Genomic DNA, 20,357 nt, shown 5'->3' with positions numbered 1-20,357 from the left:
GGTCTGGGAATCCAAAGATGTATGAAACAGGCAGGCCAATGTCTTATTCTCTGGAATGTTCTGTGTGATCTTTGTCAATGGCCCCTTTCCAGATCGTGAGTCTAACCACACCATGAGCTCTCCATTAATTGAGTTAATTTGCGCACCAATCCTTATATAGTTTTCAAATGTTAGCTTCAATTTCTCTTCTTTGGGAAAACTCTCTGAATAGGGCGTATCTGTTTGTGTACCTCCATCTAGAGTTATTTGTATGCTACTTTTTTGGGTCTTTATACTGAAATTTTTACACTGAAAAAGAAAGATATAAACGGTAAGTTACAGAGACACCATCTCTGCCATTAATGTCTGTTCTTAGGACTAGAGGGGGAGACAGAAAAGCATTGAAATATGTGATTATGGTACCAGAATACTTCAGAAAAACATGGAACTCTTCCTGAATTTGCCTATCCCTCATGAGCAGGAACCAGTCTGATCTTCTCTGCACTGGTCCAATGTTAGTACACGTGCTGCCACATTGAGCACTTTATGCGCTTCTTTCAATTTCTGGCACATAGCAGGGCTTCACTTGGTTAATTAAATGAATCAATGTTCCACCATAGGGAAAACCCAGCAAATCTCAATTAATGGTATAAATTCTTTTTCTCCTTAGGAAAACAAAATTGAAAAAAAAGTTGAAACTGAAGATTTTTGGCATTATTGCTTTGGAGATAAAAAAGCACACACACAAGGTCCCTGAACAAAGCATAGACTAGGTCACTTAGGTGTCTAGTCAACATTTACTATTGGTTTTCTAATGCACTGGGCAGCTATTTTAGGACTGGAGAGGCACAGATGAAGCTGCTTCCCATGAGAGGAATCCAGTGGAGTTTCTTAAAAACTGATATATTTTTTAAAAGTGTCCTAACACCGGGATATCTCAACATGTTCAAACACTTCTGCCCCACACCTCCCCAACACGTTCTCTTCCTATCCTGTGTTGTAGTCTTAGCATTTATTGCTTTTGAACGTATCTGTTTCTTTACATAAGACAGTAAACTTCAAGAAGGCAAGGATTTATTTATTTATTTATTTTGGAGGCAGGGTCTCAATAGGTAGCTCCGACTAGCTTTGAACTGTTATGTAAACCAGGCTGGCCTCGAACTCAAGAGATTCACCTGCCTCTTGCCTCCCTGAGTGCTGAGATACAAGGCATGAGCTACCACCACACCTGCAACGACTTGGGTTTTGATTATGACTATCCTCAGCACCTGAAATTCAGAGGCAGGAAAGTCAACCACTAATGCATCTACCGGTTTCAAGTTCCCCATCCCTCCCCCGTTTATTCATGCTGAAAACGTTTATTTTCTCCATATGGTATGATCTCTATCTAATGGTATCTGTATACTGTGTCTTTTCAACTGCTTTTTATTTATAGTGTGTCCAAGTCTCAGCAATGGCTCTGGCAAACAATAACAACAACAACAACACTTGGGAAAGTCACTGGAGGGTGGCAGTCTAACATGTTTTTGCCTTTCAGCAAAAGTTGTGGGTGGAGGGGAGGGGAGGGAAGGGGTAGGAGGAGGGGAGGAGATGGCAATTTTTAATAAAAAATAAACTGGAAAAAAAAGTTGACTAAACTTAAAAGGCAGGCTAAGGGCTCCATTCTATTGGAAAGCTTAAAACAAAACAAAACAAAAAAAAAAAAACAAAATAACACCATTTCGCATACAGGAGTGAGATAACCAAACTGATCTTTTAGGGACTCTTTCGGATTTGGGGCGAGAAAAGAACCAACAGTTTGGCGTCTACATGATGGAAAGGTGCAGTTGTTATTTCCGGTGCTGAGTGACCCACAAGAACAGCGTCCATCTCAGGATAGGGTTGGAAAAGACTTCCGGGGCTCCGCTTCTTTAAAAAAGACTTGCTGAGTCACTCTGAGAGCCGAAGGATAAGAAATACATCGCAAATGGATGAAGAGGAAGATCAGGCCCCACTATCGCGGCTCACTCCTGCGTCGTCTCGCTGGGGAATATTTTCTCAGAGCCGGGGAGCGCTACGCGGTTTTCCTAACACAGTCGCTAGCGCACGTCACAAACGCAGCCAAGCTTCTCCCGTCATCCTCCGCCTCTTTCCCTTCGCCCCGCCTACGTCAGGTTTCGAAATGCTCTCTGGGTGCGTCAGGAACCCGGCCGGTTCCTATTGGTCCCTCTCCTTCCCGGCTCCCATTGGCTGATTCAGCAAACGTGACATCTGTTCCGCCTTGTGACTGGCTAGAATCCACAGCGTCATTGGCTGTCAGGAGGGTGGGATGAAGGAAGTCGGTGTGAGCGAGGTTGGGTTGGAGGAGGGGTTCAGGCCTGTCCTCCCCAGCGGCTGCGGCAGCAACAACGCCGGCCGCCGCCGCCCCTGGGACGCGGAGGAGGAGGAGTGGCTGGAGGAGTAGGAGGAGGAGGTGGGCCTGGGGAGCGTGATGTCCAGCGCCACGACTAGCTGGTGAATGCTGAGGAGAGTCACGGTTGCTGCAGTCTGTGCCACCGGGAGGAAGTTGTGGTGTGAGGCCGGGCGAGAGCTGACGGCTCTGGGGAGGATCAGAGCACGGGGTCTGTGCGAAGAATCTGCGAGACCCGTTCCCACGTTGATCATGCCGGGAAGAAACAAGGCGAAATCCACCTGCAGCTGCCCAGACCTGCAACCCAATGGACAGGACTCGGGCGAGAGCGGCCGGGTTGCTCGTTTAGGAGCGGATGAATCTGAGGAGGAGGGACGGAGCGGGTCTCACAGTAATGCCGGCGACCCTGAGATCATTAAGTCTCCCAGCGACCCCAAGCAGTACCGGTGAGGGACGAGGCTCGGACTGGGGAGAACAGGGTGCGGGCTTCGGTTGGTGCTGCCATGACTTCTGGTCTCCGTGTCTCCCTGGAGGAGCAACAGGGCGTTATTACTCCCATCCTAAATGTGTGCTTGGGTGGAGGTGGCAAGGGCAATTTGGGGTGTTCCAAAGAAGTCTCTGTGTAACTCTGGCTGTCCTGGAACTAACTCTGTAGACCAGGCTGGTCTCGAACTCACAGATCCGCCTGCCTCTGCCTCCCGAGTGCTGGATTAAAGGTGTGCGCCACTATCGCCCGGCTAATTTTGACTTTCGTTAAAGTAAGACCTGAGGTTTTCATGGGGAAGACAGGATGGATGATGAGGGGGATTTGGTGTGATACTAGGAAAGTTTGACAGTTGGCGATCTTAATTTTGGAAAAGAGGCTATTTGAGATGTGACTGTTATTTCTATTCCGTTCCAATCCAAAGGTATATGAGAGTCCCGTAAGTAAAAGAGGTAACAGAGTGAAATTTACGAAGAGGATGGTGTGGCCTTAATAAAAGAACTTTTACAGCATAGCTGGTCTAAGATGGAGTGGCTTGTGACTGTGGGTAGTTCGTCATAACTAGAATGGCTAGACGACTTCTTCAAAAAAAATGTATTAAAGAGGACTTGGGCCTCAGTTGGTGAATGGTAGGCTTGTAAAATCCTGTCTAATCCCGTGTTTCAATTTGTAATGAATGGTAACTCAGTCTCCACCTGAATAAACATGAGTGTTAGTTTGTTTCCGAAAATGTGGCTATCTTGTATTTGAAAATAGTTCCTATTATCTAACAGCTTTGCTTTACTGGCTGAGGAAATTGAAGCCCAGAGAAGAGTCCTTTCTTAGAATTAGGCAGCTAAATAATATTGGAGCTTGAATGAGACTGGTCATCGGACATAAAAGCCAGTTGCTCTGTTTGCTGATATTTTATGAGGTTCTTATTCATGCTGAGTTAGAAGCCTAAGTAGTCTAGGTTGAAATTTATTATAAGCTTACAGTGTGTTAAAGAGCAGAAAAGAAGCCTAGAGATCATCTTTTCTACTTTCCCCAACTCCTGTTTTACAAACTGAAACTCAGGTCCAGAAAACAGTGACACAGCCCCCACTTCCTACTTCAAGACCCAGTTTAATCTCTCTCTCTCTCTCTCTCTCTCTCTCTCTCTCTCTCTCTCTCTCTCTCTCTCTCTCTCTCTCTCTCTCTCTCCTCTCTCTTTCTCTCCTCCTTCTCCTCCCTCCCTCCCCTCCCTCTCTTCCTCCCTCCCTCCCCAGGCTGTCAGGGTCAAGGTATCTTTATAATTAGGGTTAACTTTTCTTGTCAAAGATGTAATTGTAACATGTAAGTGAACACATAGAAAGTAATAATGTTGCTTGGTTTTTGCCTCTCAGATTAAATTGTCAATACAGGCTTTAGTGTTTTTTTTTTTGTTTCCTGTTCTTCCAAAGTTACCTAATAATAGCTCAATGTCAGATGCTGTTTTGTTGCTTTAAATGTGTTCATTGACCTTATTTTTTGCAAATTTACTTAAGAAATGATTATTAACTATATGTGACAGGTGCCAAGGTAGCATTTCTGCACATTGGTCATATATTGCAATAAATAACATTTTGCCCAGGGTGGCATACTAAGATGATTAAACTTACAGTGTAGGAGGATATAGACATTTAAAAAAGGAAAATGAGATTGGGGCATGGCAGTGTACCCCTATACTCCCAGCACTGGGGAGGTGGAGGGAGGAGAATCAGAAGTCAGGAGTCATCCTTGCTTATATAGCTTGGGATGGGATACATAAGACCCTGGCTCAAAAAACAAACTGGGGGGGGGGGGAAGCAAAATCAGGGACCTAAAGTTTATGGAATTTCTAATGGAAGTATATATGTTAGAGTAGATTAAAAAATAAAGTAGGATGGTGTGGGAGGGCCTTCTGTCTATATGTTGCTTTTATTGGTCAATGAATAAAGAAACTGACTTGGCCTGATAGGGCAGAGTAGAGGTCGGTGGGGAAAACTAAACTTAATGCTGGGATAAAGAAGGTGGAGTCAAGGAGAAGCAATGGAGCCACCACCAGAAACATGCCGAAAAGTTGCCGGTAAGCCACAGCCACATGGCGATACACAGATTAATGGAGATGGGCTAGTTTAGGATATAAGCGTTAGCCAGAAATATGCTTAAATTATTGGTCAAACAATATTACAAGTAATATGGTTTCTGTGTTATTTTGGGACTGAGCAGCTGGGAACTAACTAGTAGCCTCCTACAACAGTAGGAAGTGATACGCTAGAGGGGCCAGATAGCTTCTTCCAAAAATGTATGAGAAAGGACTTGGACCTCAATTGGTTGAATGGTGGTTTGTAAGATCCCTTCTAATACTCCGGTGTTCCAGTCATCTGTAGTGAATGGTGACTCAAACCCAACCTGTATAAACTCCTGAGCTAGTTTGTGGTACAAGGAAAAGGAATACTTCAAAAAAAAAAAAAAGAGACAATGCAGCTGGATGTGGGGTCATACAACTTTAATCCCAGCACTCAGGAGGCAGAGGCAGGAGGATCCCTGAGTTCAAGACCAGCATGCTCTACAAATCAAGTTCCAGGAAAGCCAGGGTTACACAGAGAAACGCTGTCTCAAACAAACAAGCAAAAATCTACAAAAAAGCCCAAACCAAACAAACAAACAAACAAAAAAAACCAAGGATAATTCTTAAAAGCTACTCTGAGTAAAGAACATACAAAAAAAGAACAGAGATAACTTTTTTTTTTTTTAAAGACAGGGTTTCTCTCTCCTGGAACTAGCTCTTGTAGACCAGGCTGGCCTTGAACTAACAGAGATCTGCCTGCCTCTGCCTCCCCAGTGCTAGGATTAAGTGTGGCACCACCACCTGGTTAACAGAGCTAACACTTAAAAGAGTTACAGTGAGTAAATTGTTGCATTTCTATTTCATGTTCTTTGTTAAATTCCAATCTTCCCATTTTCATCCCCCTTTATCTTTTTTTATGTACTGAAGTTTCAGATGGATTTTTTTTGGGGGGTGGGCTCTCACTAACTCTGGCTGGTCTAAAACTACGGAGGCTAGATTGATTCCGAGTGCTGGGATTATAGGCGTGCACTACCACATTGTCAGTTTGACTTCTGAAGAAAAAGTCATTTTTGTTACTTTAAAATAAAGATGGTAAAACTTAGATCTTTAAATTCTGTGATGTTTTGTATCCAGAAACAAGCATATCAAATATCTTCAGCCTCCAGAACTGAATTACCTTTTATAATACTTGCATATAGATGTTAACTTGTGCCACACCTTTCTATCCGAAATGAATTCTTTCCATTGTGCTTCTGTAGGACTTCATCCATGATCTAGTATAGTACATAGCCATCGTATTAAGTCTTGAATATATGAATGAGCGCCAGACATGTTTAGAGAAATATGGTGAAATGATGCCTTCAAAGATTTATCAGTTTGAGCCAGTTGGTGGTGGCGCATGCCTTTAATCCCACCACTCAGGGGGCAGAAGCAGGCGGATCTCTGTGAGTTCAAGGCCAGCCAGATGTACAGAACGAGTTCCAGGACAGGTTCCAAAGATACACAGAGAAAAAAAAAAGATTTATCAGTTTATTTATTACTAGTTAACAGAATTTTATTTCTTTGTATATATAATTTGTATTTAGCCTTTTTGAAATGTTGGAAATATCTCCTGGATACCTTCAGGATTATTACATTTATTTAATTGTGTGTGTGCGCGCGCGTGCATGTGTGCATGTGTTTGTGTAGGCCAGATGACAAGTTGCAGCGTTGGTTCTGTCCTCTTGGGATTGGTCTTAGCACAATGATTGGTCAGGCTTGCCATGTACCTGTTGCGCCAGCTTACTGGCCCGGTCATCTCAGTATGCTTACTATAGGAAGTAAAGCTTAGAGAGTGAGGTATGGGCTGTTTCAGAGTATTGCTTATGTTGTTTACTGTCACATGCTGCTGAACAGAGAGCACGGTCCAGCTATAGTGAGGACACTAATAAGTGCTGATTTCCTGGTTTAGTAGTGAGGTGATTTGCTTAGAGCAGAAACCTTAGACAAATACAAGTTATCAGAAGGCAGACTTATATTAAAAATTAAGAGAATTTGTATTGAATTACTACTTTTTTTACTAAAATCCAGTGGTCTGATCAGTGCTTCATTGACTATATGAGGCATTAATTTCCTTTTTATGTATACATACAAATTAATGGTGTTATCATAGGCCCTTAGAGTTATAAAATAAATCATTTTGTACTTACTTGTATATAAATTCTAAGAACTTAGAAATATTCAATTTCTTGGTCTGAAACTGAATTCACACTCCAATCCCATTAAAAATTTGTTTACTTTAGATTTTTTAATTTTCTGTGTATGAATGTTTTGTCTGCATGAATGCATGTATACCATGTGTGTGCCTGGAGGTCAGAAGAGGACATAATTTGGGGCGGTGTAACTGCAGTGGTAGAGTCAGGGAACAGACCCTGAAATGGAATGCAATGGGTGTTGTATGTAAAGTCACTGTGTTTCCAGTTTCCATTCTAAACTATGTCACCTTGAGCAGGTTAATCTCTCAGGACCTTTAAGAGATACACAGAGGGCTGGGCGGTGGTGGCGCAACACCTTAATCTGGAGGCAGAGGCAGGTGGATCTCTGTGAGTTCGAGGCCAGCCTGGTCTATAAGAGCTAGTTGCTAGTTCCAGGATAGGCTCCAAATCTACAGAGAAACCCTGTCTCGAAAAAACGACGAGAGAGCGAGGAGAGAGAGAGGACGAGAGAGGAGGAGAGAGGAGAGAGAGAGAGAGAGAGAGAGAGAGCGAGCGCAATCCTAAACAACTGAAATAGAAACTGACAGGACGAAGCAGAAGGAAAACTTAAATGAAGACCCACCGAAAGAGAACACTTTAGTCAGGAGTGATTGTCAGTAATCCTCATACTTGATACTGTGCAGTAACAGAAGACTGAGACCTAGAAAATATTCCTGGTTGAAAATACTTTGAAAGAAATAATGAGGCAGAAGCCATGTTATACTGTTCTAAAGAATGAATGGGAAGGATGAAATTTTAGGCCACCAAGGAGATATTTTTCAATATTTGTTTAAAGTCTGTCTGTCTATATCTACCTACCTATCTACAGAGTTTTATATATTCCATGTTAGCCTTAATCTCATTATGTAACCAAGAATGACTTTGAACTTCGGATCTTCCTACCTCGACTTCTCAAGGGCTAGGATTATAGGCATTTGCTCCCCTATCCAGTTTATGCAGTGCTGGGGCTCAAGCCCAGGGCCTTGTGAGTGTCAGGTAAACTCTACCAACTGAGCTATACTCCCAGAACCCCAAGAAGAGTAAAACAACTAATTTTTTTATATCTATGGGTGTTTTACCTGAATTTATGTTTGTGCATCACATGTATTCCTGGTACCCCCAGAGGGCCCCCTGGAACTGGAGTTAGAGACAGTTGTGAGCCACCATATGGGTGATGAGAATTGAATTCTGGTTCTCTGGAATAAGCAGCCAGTGCTCTTAATTGCTGAGCCATTTCTAGCCCAAGAAGATTGTTTAAGGTGGAAGGGATGAGAACTTTTAGGATAATGTGGTGCCTAGAGTAGAGGTAGAGCTTTTTCAGGGTGGAAGAGATTACATGTTTCACCTTTAAACAATTTAAAGGTGAAGAAGGTAATCTCAGATGTCTGGGAAGTGACAAGATCCATAATATCTATGGAATTCGTGGTTTTTGAAGGGATAGAAAAAATCTCCTGTGCAGTGGAAGAAGGAGTGGGGAAATTGAACGTGTAAATGAAATAGTGTGCACATGAGGTGATTCGCTTCCCGTAGGCATGGCCATGTATCTGTTTGGCCAGGTTGTGAGTGGAAGCAGTGGCGGGTATGAAGAAAACTTTGCTTGGTTGTGCTGGCTAGTCTTTGTCCCCTGACACAAGCTAGGGTCATCTAAGAAGAGAAAACTGCTGTAGGAAAAGTCTGTGGGGCATTTTCTAGGCTGATGATCGATGTAGGAGGATCTAGCCACTGTGGGCACTGTCACCTTTGGCAGGTGGCCCTGGGCAAGCCTTGGAGGGCAAAGCAGTAAGCGGTGATCCTCTATCATCTCTGTTTTAATCCTGCTTCCAGATTCCTGCTTAAGCCTCCCTTCATGATGCACTGTAAGCTGTGATATGAAATAAACCCTTTCCTCCCTAAGTTGCTTTTGGTCATGGTGTTCATTATTATAGCAATAGAAAGCAAACGAGGGTAGAAGCTGGTACCAGAGAATGGACTGTTGCTTTGATAAACCTGACCATGTTGTTTTGGGAGGATTGTGTTTGGAACTCCGATTGGAAAAGCCCTCGAATGCTCAGAGATTAATGGACTGTTGTAGGTGATCTTGGAAGATGAGAATGTTGAGAGAGATGCAGATAGGTGATAGGAAGCTGACCTGGGAAGTTTCAGAGGGAAGTTTGAGTGTCCTTCAAAGACTCTATTGAGGCTATTTGTGTGATACTTTGAATTAAGAATCTGTTGTTTTGGCAGCTGGGGCTTAAGAGTCAGCTCTGATTTACTAGAGACTGGTACCAGTGAAGTAAAACCATTTCTTTAGTGGGCATTGATGCTTGTTAGCTGTTGCTGAAGTATCAGCAATGATGGATATGAGACTGGAGTCACTGAAGTGAAATCTGCAAAGTGTTTCCTTAGGGTCAGCACACAGAAGCTGTAGTCCAGAGAATGGCTAAGACTGCATCTTAAGTGGATAGCCACACTGGGTAATGTGTAAGACACTCCCACTTGGTATTATTTTTGAGGGCCTGAAGGGTCATGGAGAGCTGCAGAGGTTTGGGGCTATGTGACAAGATGACAGTCCATGCTGAGAGGCCAGGCAATTCATTGGAGAAGGTTCAACCTCAGTTGTAGTGGAGACCCCAACATGTTGGAGATGTCAGAAAAATGGAATGACCGCCACAAACTGTAGCAGCTGTGGACTGGAGCCAGACTGAGTCTGCGGGATGAGCTTTGTGTGCTGTGAATGACAGTCAGAAAAGTGGGCTGTCTAAGCTCTTTGGAGCCCGGGAAGTCATTATTAAATACCATGTCATGGGGCTAACAGGATTTAATTTACAGTGCTGGATGTTGGTTTTGCTTTGATTTAATTGTAACTTCCCTGGTTCTTCCCTCTTGGAATAAGAAATATGTAACTTTTGATTTTACAGAAGCCCACAATTGAGATACTTTGGATTTTTTTCTTTTTCTTTTTTTTTTTACTTGTTTTTTTTTCATGGTTTATTTTTTTATTTAAAAATTCCATCTCCTCCCCTCCTCCTCCCCCTTCCCTCCCCTCCCCTCCACCCATACCCCCCTTCCCTCTCCAGGCCAAGGAGCCATCAGGGTTCCCTACTCTATGTTAAGTCCAAGGTCCTCCCAACTCCCCCCAGGTCCAGGAAGGTGATCAACGAAGCTGACAAGGCTCCCACAGAGGATACTTTGGATTTTTAAAGAGAGGTTGAATATTTTGGAGAGACTGAACTTCTACAATGTTGAAATTTTTAAAAAATTTTTCCTTTTCTTCATTCTTTGGATTCCACATCATTCTGATCCCATTTATCCCCCTGTTCCGCCAGGCCTCTCTCTGTTCTTGCAACCTCTCCCCTAAACAAAACCAAATAAAAGAAAAACCAAACAAAAACAAAAAGGAATTTTTTTTAAAGACTGTGGACTTTGAAAAGTTATATTGTGTATTGTGATAGTAACATGAGAGCTTAGAAATAAACAAGAAAGGAAATACAAATAGTGATGTATTTGTATGCCAAGTTGACAAGGGGTCAGTTTTACTGGTTTTTTGTTTTTGATGTTTTGTTTATTTTTTGTCAACTTTATACAAGCTAGAGACAACTGGAAAGAAGGCAGGAAACCCCTATTGAGAAAATATTTCCATTAGATTGGCCTATAGGAAAGTTTGTGGGGGCATTTTCTTGATTAACAGTTGATTTGGGAGGATCCAGCACACCGTGGGCAGCACTATCCCAGGGCAGGTAGTCCTGGGTTGTATACGAAAGCAGGCTGACCAAGCCAGTAAGCAGTGATCTTTCTTGGTCTGTGCTCCTTTTCCTGTCTCCAGGTTCCTGCCTGGACTTTCCTTCATGTGTGCTGGGATTAAAGGTGTGTGCCATATCACCTAGATTGTTTTGATTTTGAAATCTTTAAAATATTTTATGTGTTTGAGTGTTTTGTGTGTGTATCTGTCTGTGCACCATGTGCATGCCTGTTGCTCACAGTGCTCACAGATCCAGAAGATTGCCCTGACTGCAGTTCCAGGGAGTTGTGAGGCTTGCTGCAATCTAACCCAGGTCCTCTGGAAGAGCTACAAGTGCTCTTATCCACTGAGCATCTTTCCAGCCCTTCAGTTTTCTTTTAGCTGTTCCCCTACTAACTCAATTTATGTTTGCAGACTAAAACTTCATGAATATGGAGAACTGTCTGCTTTAGTTGCTGTGTGCCTAGCACATTGTAGATTCTTTAATACCATTTATAGAGTATGTGAATGCATGACTGCTAGGCATTTTTGTAGAACTCCTAGGAATATTTTTTTCCCAGAAATTTCTTAGATTAAATTTATATCTGGCCAGTTTCTAAAAAAATGTTTATTTCCTAGAAAATAAATATAAATAGGCAAGTTACAAAACAAGTACAGGTTATAGAACTAATAACCAATGGCAATACTGTATATCTAATTTATATAAAAGCTTCTGTTCAGTGTATAGCAAACATTTAAATATTAGCTATATAGTTATAGTTACTAAGTGATATTTGTATAAGATTATTTTTTATTTTTTATTTATTTTTTTTTGAGACAGGGTCTCATTGTGTTGTCTTTGCTGACCTGGAACTCAGTGTGCAACCCAGGCTGGTCTTGAACTTGTGATTCTCCTGCTGCTGCCTCCGAAGGCTGGGTTAAGAGCTGTGCCACCAGGTCCAGGTTACAGCATGGGTTTTGTAATAGCAAAACGTTGGCAACAGTTTTAAGGATTATGTTATGGTATAGTTCTACAATGAAGATATTCAATTTAGAGAAAGATAAGCGCTCCTTTCTTTTGTTTCTTTTTTTTTTTTTTTTAATTTTGAGAGAGGGTCTGGAGTTGCTCTGTGAACCAGGCTGGCTTTGGAGTAACAACAGTGAGCCTGAGTGCTGGGGTTACAGGGAGGTTGTGTGTGTAAAGTGATGGAGAAACTTATTGAGTTAGAACTAATGGTCAAAAAACATTGTATGATTTTGTCTTTAAGAGGAAAAGCCCACTAAAAACAGCACATCTATTCTTAACCTAAAATGATGTTTTTGTATAAATGTGTATAGAAAAGGGAAGATAGAACCTTTTGTATTCTTTGATTTTTAGTAGTTAAACGATACTAAATAACAATAAATATGAATATTATATGATCATTGTAGGAACTTAGATACCAAAAAGGTTTAACATTTCCCACAATCATTGAATCTATTATTAACCACTAAATAACTTTAGTGTATATTTTCTAAGCATTTATAGCATATACCTATTGGGCTGGGGAATGTAGCTAAGTCTAATCATGCTTGGACTTTACCTTGAGACAGTATCTCATTGAACCAGAAACTGGACCGTTTTGCTTAGACTGGCCAGTCAGTGAGGTTCCCAGAAACTACTGTCTCTCTTCCATAGATGGGATCACAGGCATGTGTCGATATGCCTGATTTTTTTATGTGAGTGCTAGAGATTTGAACTCATCCTTGTGCTTGTACAGGAAATACTCTTACCTGTTAAGTCATCTCTCCAACCTCAGAAGAACAATTTTATATGGTTAACTTTTTTCTGCTAGTGTTCAGTTTCCTGTTTCACTTTGTTTATGACGCTTTATAAAAATTTTCAATTAATATCCTCTTTTCTTTCTGAGGTTTCAGTTTGCCAGTAGAAGTCCAAAAACATTAATTAGAATTTGCAGAAATATTTGTCTTAAAATTGTATAGTATTTGGAGTATTGTGATGAAATCCTGTACCTTTGTGTTGTAAACTGCCTAAGATGTGGCTTATGGTTCAACAGTGTTCTCCTCTTGGTAGCTTAGTCTTGACTGACTCTTAGATATGTAGAGCTGATGCCAAGCCTTGGATAAGGGACCACTGTAAACTATAATCTTTACACTTTCTTTTTAAAAGACATTTAAATTATTGTGTGTGTTAGGGGGTGGGGGATGCAGTGTGCTTTGGTATGTGTGTGTGGTTCAGTTCTTCCATCATGTGGCCCTTGAGGATTGAATTGAGGTCATCAGGTTTTGGCAGTAAGCACCTTTATCCTTTGAGCCATTTCACAAGCCCCCTGATTGTTTTCTTTATAACTTCTCAATTTAGTGTGCTGTTGAGTAAAATTTCTTCAGTCATATGATGATAAAATTTTTTCCTCTGGAAAAAAATTTTAAATTTACTTTTATTTTTCTTTATGTTCACTGGTGTTTTCCCTGCATGTATGTCTGTATGAGGGTGTCAGATCGCCCTGAAACTGACAGTTACAGACAGTTGTGAGCTGCCATGTGGGTGCTGGAAATTGAACCTGGGTCCTCTGGGAGAATAGTCAGTGCTCTTTACTGTTGAGCCATCTCTCTGGCCCCTCTCTGAAATATTTTAAAAATATTCTTTTTAGCTCTCTATAATATATATTTGTACATGTAAATACATACTATCTTATCACAAAATGCTGGATTAAGATGCATGACCATCTATATTTTTCTCCACTCTTATTGTCTCATCAGGTACAGATAACTGCTCATTTGATACTTTTAGGTTTTTTGGTATATTTTTTAGATGCATTTAATGTGTATATTTTATATATACAAAATTTACTATTCATTGAGTAAATTACTATTAGATTTTATTTGATATTTTGTTTCATTTGGCAGAGATTAAGTGTCTAAATGTATCAGGCCAGGCTCTCTTTTTTAAATTGAAAATTCATACAATATTCTGATCATGGTTTCCCTCCCCCATTTCCCAGATCCTCCTACACCTCCTCACCTATCCAACTCAGTGCCTTCATTATTTCTCTTTAGAAAACAAACAGGCAAATAAAAAGCAAACAAGTCAGAATTAAAGCAATAACGACAAAAGCATAGGAAATACACACATAGACATACACATGCAACATAAAAACACAAAATCAGAAGCCATACTAAAAAGTAAAAGACTGGTAAGATAAAAAAGGAAAAGGTCCAAATCAATATGACACCAAAAAAATTTACAAAAATACCACTGAGTTCATTTTGTGTTCTTCATCTACTGCTGGCCTCTTAGGCATAGCTCTCTGAGCCCCGATGGGAGGGTTTTGATGCAGATACCCACTTAGGGCTGAATATTTAAAAGTTCCTCACTCTTTTCACATTGTCCAGTTGTGAATCTCTGCATTAATTCTGTTCTGCTGCAAGAGGAAGCTTCTCTGATGATGGCTGAGTGAGATGCTGATCTATGGGTGTAGAGGATGGCTGTAGGAGTCATTTTATTGCTGTGTTCCTTTAGCAGGAAATAATATAGTATCCTAGACCATGGTCTATCTAGTTTGAGATTCTTGGTCACTTGAGCAGTGTTCACATGGGATATAAAAAGCAGTGTCTGGCCTTAAATGCAGTCAGATAATGGTTGGTTTCTCTCACATTTATGCCACTATTGCGGCAGCATATCATGCAGTCTGGTCACTGATGTAGATTGCAGGGTTGTAGCTGGCTTGGCGGTTACTTTTATCCTCTGGTAGCATGGGGACAAGCACATTTACTACAGAGCCATTTCCGCAGCCTCAACAGTTTCTTTTTTGATTTGTTTTTGAGACACTGTTTCATTATATATCTCAGACTGGCCTTGAATTAGGATCCCCCGTCTCCCTCCTTAGGCTAGGGTTACCAGACATGTGCCAACACTCTCAGCTATTAACATTGTTTTGTCTGTTCAGCAAATATTTCTTAAATGTTTGGTACTTGCCAGATGATAGCAAATATGGGAGGAAAAAAATCTTTGTAATTTTCTATTGAGGCAGAAAAAGTGTTTAAAAAGTAGTGACAAATGTTGCAGACACATGTAAAGAGGATTAAAGAGATAGGGGTTAACTGGTGATGGCGTGGTCAGGGGTCACATTTCTTAAAGCTGGTGCCTTTCAGCCCAGACTGCCTTGCAGATGGCTGTCCTTGGCATGAGGTCTTCTCATCTGGTCTTTTCCTGTGAGCTCAAGAACTAGGATTTGCTTCTATTTTCTTATAAGTTGCCTTTCTTTCTAACACTATTTTGAATCTTTTGGCATATTCCATTGCTTTGATTGGTGAACCCTTTTTTTCGACTTCATCACATATAAATGGTGCCTAAACAATGTTTGATTATCTTGCCTGCCTTTTGGCTTCATTTGTATGGTATTCTTGTGGTATGCTGTCTTTGTGACTTGCTTCCTGAAGATTACCAATTTTGTAGCTTGTTGCTAAATATGTTTTCTTGTTTTGTGATAAGCTAGTTGTAGCGGGGGCATCTATTGTGTGACTTAGTCACAGTTTATCCTTCTCTTGTCAGTAGACATTTGAATTCTTTCCAGGTTGTTTATGGTCTTTGTCAGTGTTCCCTTGCTGCGAAGCGATACCACAAACACAGCAACTCTTATAAAAGAAAACGTTTAATTGGGGCTTGCTTACAGTAGTTTCAGATGTTTAGTCCATTATAATCATGGTGGGAAATGTGGCAGCACACAGGCAGACATGGTGCTGGAGAATAGCTGAAAGGCCTACGTCCAGATCCACAGGCAACAGGAAGAGAGAGAACCACTGGACTTAGCGTAGGCTTCTGAAACTTCCAAGCCTACCCTCAGTGACACACTTTCTCCAACCAGGCCACACCTCCTAATCTTTTCAAATAGTGCCAGTCCCTGGTGACTGAATATTCAAATCTGTGAGCCTGTGGGAGCCATTCTCATTCAAACCACCACAGTTAATAATTGATCTTATCCCAAGCTTTTCCATACTTCTTATTTATTGGTCTGAAATTTTGACTTTTTTTTTTGTTTTGTGGTGGAGAATTAATATACATCATGTGTTTAAATCTGTGGTTGTGGTTTTTCTTATTTTCATTATTAATCTGATCAAATTTTCATAACTTTTAAAATTTATGATCTGCTAATGGCCACTTCTGCTCCACAAATCTTGCAATTTTATTCCCAAAGAAAACAAACATAATCACTAGCTTTTTTTATTGTTAGAATAAGATTTTGATATGGTAGGGAATTAAATCCACATTTTTCCTTTTCTGTCTATATGGATGTACATGCTATAAAGAATAGAGGACCACCTTGGATACCAGTTCTTGCCCATGAGCTCCTCCTGGGCAGTCTGCTGTCTCGGCCTCCCATCTTCCATAGAAGTACTAGGATGGAGCTACCATGATTGGCTTGTATGTGCCATCTGGAGATGTGAACTCCATCCTCACGTGTGTGTATATAGCAAGTGCTTCACCCACTGAGCCGTCTCCTCGGTGGGTAATACTTTGTAGGCTTCAAGGCTTGGCTGAAATGTATTTTGTTTCAGAAGGTTTCCCTGACTGCTTCCTTCTTTTAAGAATATTCTGTGTTTGCTAGTTTGATGATCCTGTTACTGAACAGTGTGTACCTAGTGGTGAAGATGTGGTCTTAGGCATTTTTCTTTTAATGTAGCGTGATGTCTGACAAATAGAGTTGTTAAACAGATGCTTATTGAGTTAATGCATAAAAGAATTAATATAAATGGGAACAGGCTATACTAGACACCTGGGCATCAAATGATAACAGTTTTACTATATAAGAGTCATTTACTTACAGGGCTATGAGTCTGTGGGATTATGTTTTCTTAGAGATACAGCCACTTTTTTTTCAGTCTCTAAAAGTAGCTTTGGAAATCTGTACAATGTCAAATGCATTTTATAGAGGCAAACCAGTGAGCTCATATTTGTGTGGTTGTGCTTTGGTGCTGACCTGGCATGCCTGCTTTGATTATGGAGAGCTGTTTTCCTAGGCTATCTAGGTAGAAGGTTTGTTTTTGGTAGAATGCTTATTTTTTAACTGAAGGACTGGGAGAGATGGTTGGTCATGTGCTTAACTTCTAAATTTTTTAAAAATTGATTATTCATTGGTCGAGATAGGTGCTTTCTATGTTGTGTGATCCAGGCTGTCTTGAAACTCAGAAAATCAGGGTCCTTCTGCCTCAGTTTTCCCAGTACTGGAATAGCAGGCATGAACTTGGAAGGGAGTCAGACAGAGCTCATATCTGAGTTCAGGGTTGGCCTGGCCTACACAATGAGTTCCAGGACAGCCAGGGCTGTGTAGATAGACCCTGTCTCAAAAATCCATATCAAACCAAACCAAAACCAAAAGAACAAAAGAACCTGACAGCTACAAGATGATACTATATACATATATGTGTTTATGTATGTGTATAATATACAGTAAAGATTTGTATCTATAAAATGTATATATCAGTATCTCAGGACAAATAATCATTATTGCTTTTATGAAGGCTTTATTCATGCCCTAACTGGATGGAGTGGGACACAATTTAAAAATGTATTAATTAGTATGTATAGATCGTAGTTGATAGTGAGTAACTGGAACTTGGGTAAGTGGGGGTACTTAGGTAGTATTCAGTGTGTGTATTAAACATACATGTGTTCTTTTTACTGAACAATTGAAACAAAATGCTTTGTGTTTTGTTTTGTTCCCCCTGCCCCAGATACATCAAATTACAGAATGGCTTGCAGGCACTTTTGATTTCAGATCTAAGTAATATGGAGGGTAAAACAGGAAATGCAACAGATGAAGAAGAGGAGGAGGAGGAAGAAGAGGAGGAGGAGGATGATGATGATGATGATGATGATGAAGACTCTGGAGCCGAGATAGAGGATGATGAAGAAGAAGGTTTTGATGATGAAGATGAATTTGATGATGATGAACATGATGATGACGATCTTGATAATGAGGAAAACGAACTGGAAGAATTAGAAGAAAGGGTAGAAGCCAGAAAGAAAACCACTGAGAAACAGGTGTGAGTCACGTCTATATCATCTTTCTCATTCGGGAACTCCTTGGGGGCAATGAACGAACTTGTTGTTTATTTCTTAGTAGCAAAAAAGGAAGTATGCATTTATCTTTTGATTAATGTTTTTAAAGCAAGGTTCTAGTTTATATAAAAGTTCTATTTTTTTGAAAACAGTTTGCTCTGTAATAAATGCTTACTCTACAGACTAAAGGAAACAAAAAGTGTAAAATCCATTCATTAGAGGTTAAGAATGGCAATATTTGAGTTTATATATATTACAAACTATCAGGAAGTGAGAATCTGTACAATTCTTAGCTGAAGATAAAGGGATAAGATCCTTGGAAAGACTTGAGAAAGGAGAACAAGGCTAGCGGTGTAACGTTTTCACCTGACCCTAGAGTTTAAGTTACCCTGTGGCTAATTCCTGTATAAGTAATTGATCTTGATCTCACCTATGAGAAAGTGCCAACAGCTGGAATTAGTAAGTACATCAGGAAAGTTTAAGTGAGAGACTTGAACTTAGTTTAATGATCAGTGAATTGCTATGTGGGTCTTGATAGGGAGATTTTCCTTAACATGTCTTTTGAAGAACACTTCCATTTTGCAGGAGGGAATTCCTCTGTCAGAGGGTAGGTGACATCTTGGAGATATAGTAGAACTAACCAGCAAATGTTTGTTAAAGTTAGTGTCTTGGTTTTGTTTTGTTTGTTTGTTTTTTTGAGACAGGGTGTGATGTAGCCCAGGCTGGCTTTAAACCCTGGGTAGATGGAATGACTTTGAACTCATGATCCTTTAGAGCAGTGGTTCTCCACCTTCCTAATGCTGAAACCCTTTAATACAGTTTCTCATGCTCCCAACCGTAAAATTATTTCATTGCTATATCATAAATTTTGTTACTTCTATAAATTGTAATGTAAATATTTTTGGAGGTAGAGGTTTGCCAAAGGGGTCACTGCCCACAGGTTGAGAACCCCTGCTCTAGACTCTACTTCCCAAGTGCTGGGGTTACAAGCATGCACCACTATGCTTCACTTAAAGTTGACTATCAGTGCAACAGTATGGTATAGTCTTGATATACAGGATTTATAGTTAGGTTGTTAATTTAGATCTCAAAAGAATCTGTGGGACTGGCAAGATCGCTTAGTGGGTAGAGGTGACTGCTATGCAAGTCTGATGACCTGAACTGATCTTTGGAACTCACAGGGCAGAGAAGGGATCCAACTACTGAAAGTTCTCTGACCTCCATATGCACGCTGGTACTCAACATATACCATACCTACACACATCATTATCATCATCAGTCATCATCAAGATTCAGTTCCCAGTTTTTAAAAAAGTGGTTAACCCTCAAAGATTTGAAAATGTATGTTATAAGTAGTAATGATTGTTGTTGGTGTGTTGAGACCAATTCTTGTTAATTAACTCAGGTTAGTTTTGAATGCTTTACCTTCTTGCTTCAGCCTCCTGAGTGCTAGAATTTCAGAGAGCTGTGATTATAGACATGTTCTATCCTGCCTCTGCCTACCACTACCCCCTTTCTTGAGATGGGAATATCTTACTTGGTGGTTCAGGCTGGTCTCAAACTCTGGTACAGCCAGAAGCTGGGACTATAGACATGTCCCACTGCTCTTGGCTTCACTAATTCTCTTAAATTAATTCTTTGAGAGTCCTTCTTCCTCTTCTCCTCCTCCTTCTTCCTCCTCCTTTTTAAAAGACAGAGTCTTACTATGTAGCCCTGGGTGGCTCTGTAGACCAGGCTGGCCTCAAACTTACAGAGATTTCTCTACTCTGCCTCCAGAGTGCTGGGATTAAAGACATATACCACCACTCCCCGTCCCCCCCCCACCACCAAATTTTTGGGTAGATTGAGTTATGTTTTTCAGAAACTTTTTTTGTGTATGTCACATAGTGGGCCAAGTTGTGTTAGCCTGGAGAACTTCAGAGGTAAACTCAAAACACTGAATAAATTTCTACATATACTACTTGGTAGACGATTTTAAAGTTTTTACAGGCAAATTGGGAATTAATAGGCTTATATCTAATTCTTAATAGAGCAGTAGTAGAGTGGAGAATTTATGTCAAAATGGAACTGTAGCCTGAGTCTGTCTCTGGTATCTCTGGTGTCTTGCACTGACTGGCTCTCTCTCTCTCTCACACCCACTCTCAAGTTCACACAGTTTCTGAGCTCTATCTTAACTCCCCAAATAACAGTATTATTAATCTTAGATTCTTACCTCTGAGTTCTGTACTTACCGTCCTGTTTATGAACCTGCAAGTAGCTTCTCTTGTGCTTCGGACTTTCTTCGATAAGCAGTGAGGTTTGAAGAGATTTGGTCATTTGGCTCTGAAGCAGTGGGCATCCTAGTGAGAAAAAAGATTCCACGATTGTAACAGTGGGAGATGGTTTTTACTGAGCCATACATAATAAGCATTGGAAGGGGAAATGAACAGATTAGTTTAGGTGAGAGGTGGCTTGAAGATTGCAT

At 40.6% G+C, this 20,357-nt stretch overlaps 1 protein-coding gene and 1 non-coding gene across 3 annotated transcripts in view; one reads left to right on the top strand and one right to left on the bottom strand.

The window, feature by feature from the left end:
- Positions 1 to 415: 415 nt before the first annotated feature.
- Positions 416 to 522, bottom strand: LOC119818104. Its single transcript, XR_005286016.1, has one exon. It is a non-coding gene; the product is annotated as a U6 spliceosomal RNA (small nuclear RNA).
- A 1,786-nt stretch (positions 523 to 2,308) lies between these two features.
- Nrdc (nardilysin convertase) overlaps positions 2,309 to 20,357 on the top strand; it is a 70,857-nt gene continuing 52,808 nt past the window's right edge. The window contains exons 1-2 of one of the 2 annotated variants that reach the window (XM_038332412.2): positions 2,309 to 2,814; positions 17,566 to 17,875. In XM_038332412.2, coding sequence (XP_038188340.1) covers positions 2,477 to 2,814; positions 17,566 to 17,875 — 648 coding nt within the window. In that variant the 5' untranslated portion in view covers positions 2,309 to 2,476. The remainder of the gene's footprint in view (positions 2,815 to 17,565; positions 17,876 to 20,357) is intronic. The other variant, XM_038332413.2, reaches the window with a different exon arrangement.

Source organism: Arvicola amphibius, chromosome 6 (assembly GCF_903992535.2).
Source record: "Arvicola amphibius chromosome 6, mArvAmp1.2, whole genome shotgun sequence".
Classification (NCBI taxonomy): domain Eukaryota; kingdom Metazoa; phylum Chordata; class Mammalia; order Rodentia; family Cricetidae; genus Arvicola; species Arvicola amphibius.
This window is presented reverse-complemented; position numbering and strand designations above follow the sequence as displayed.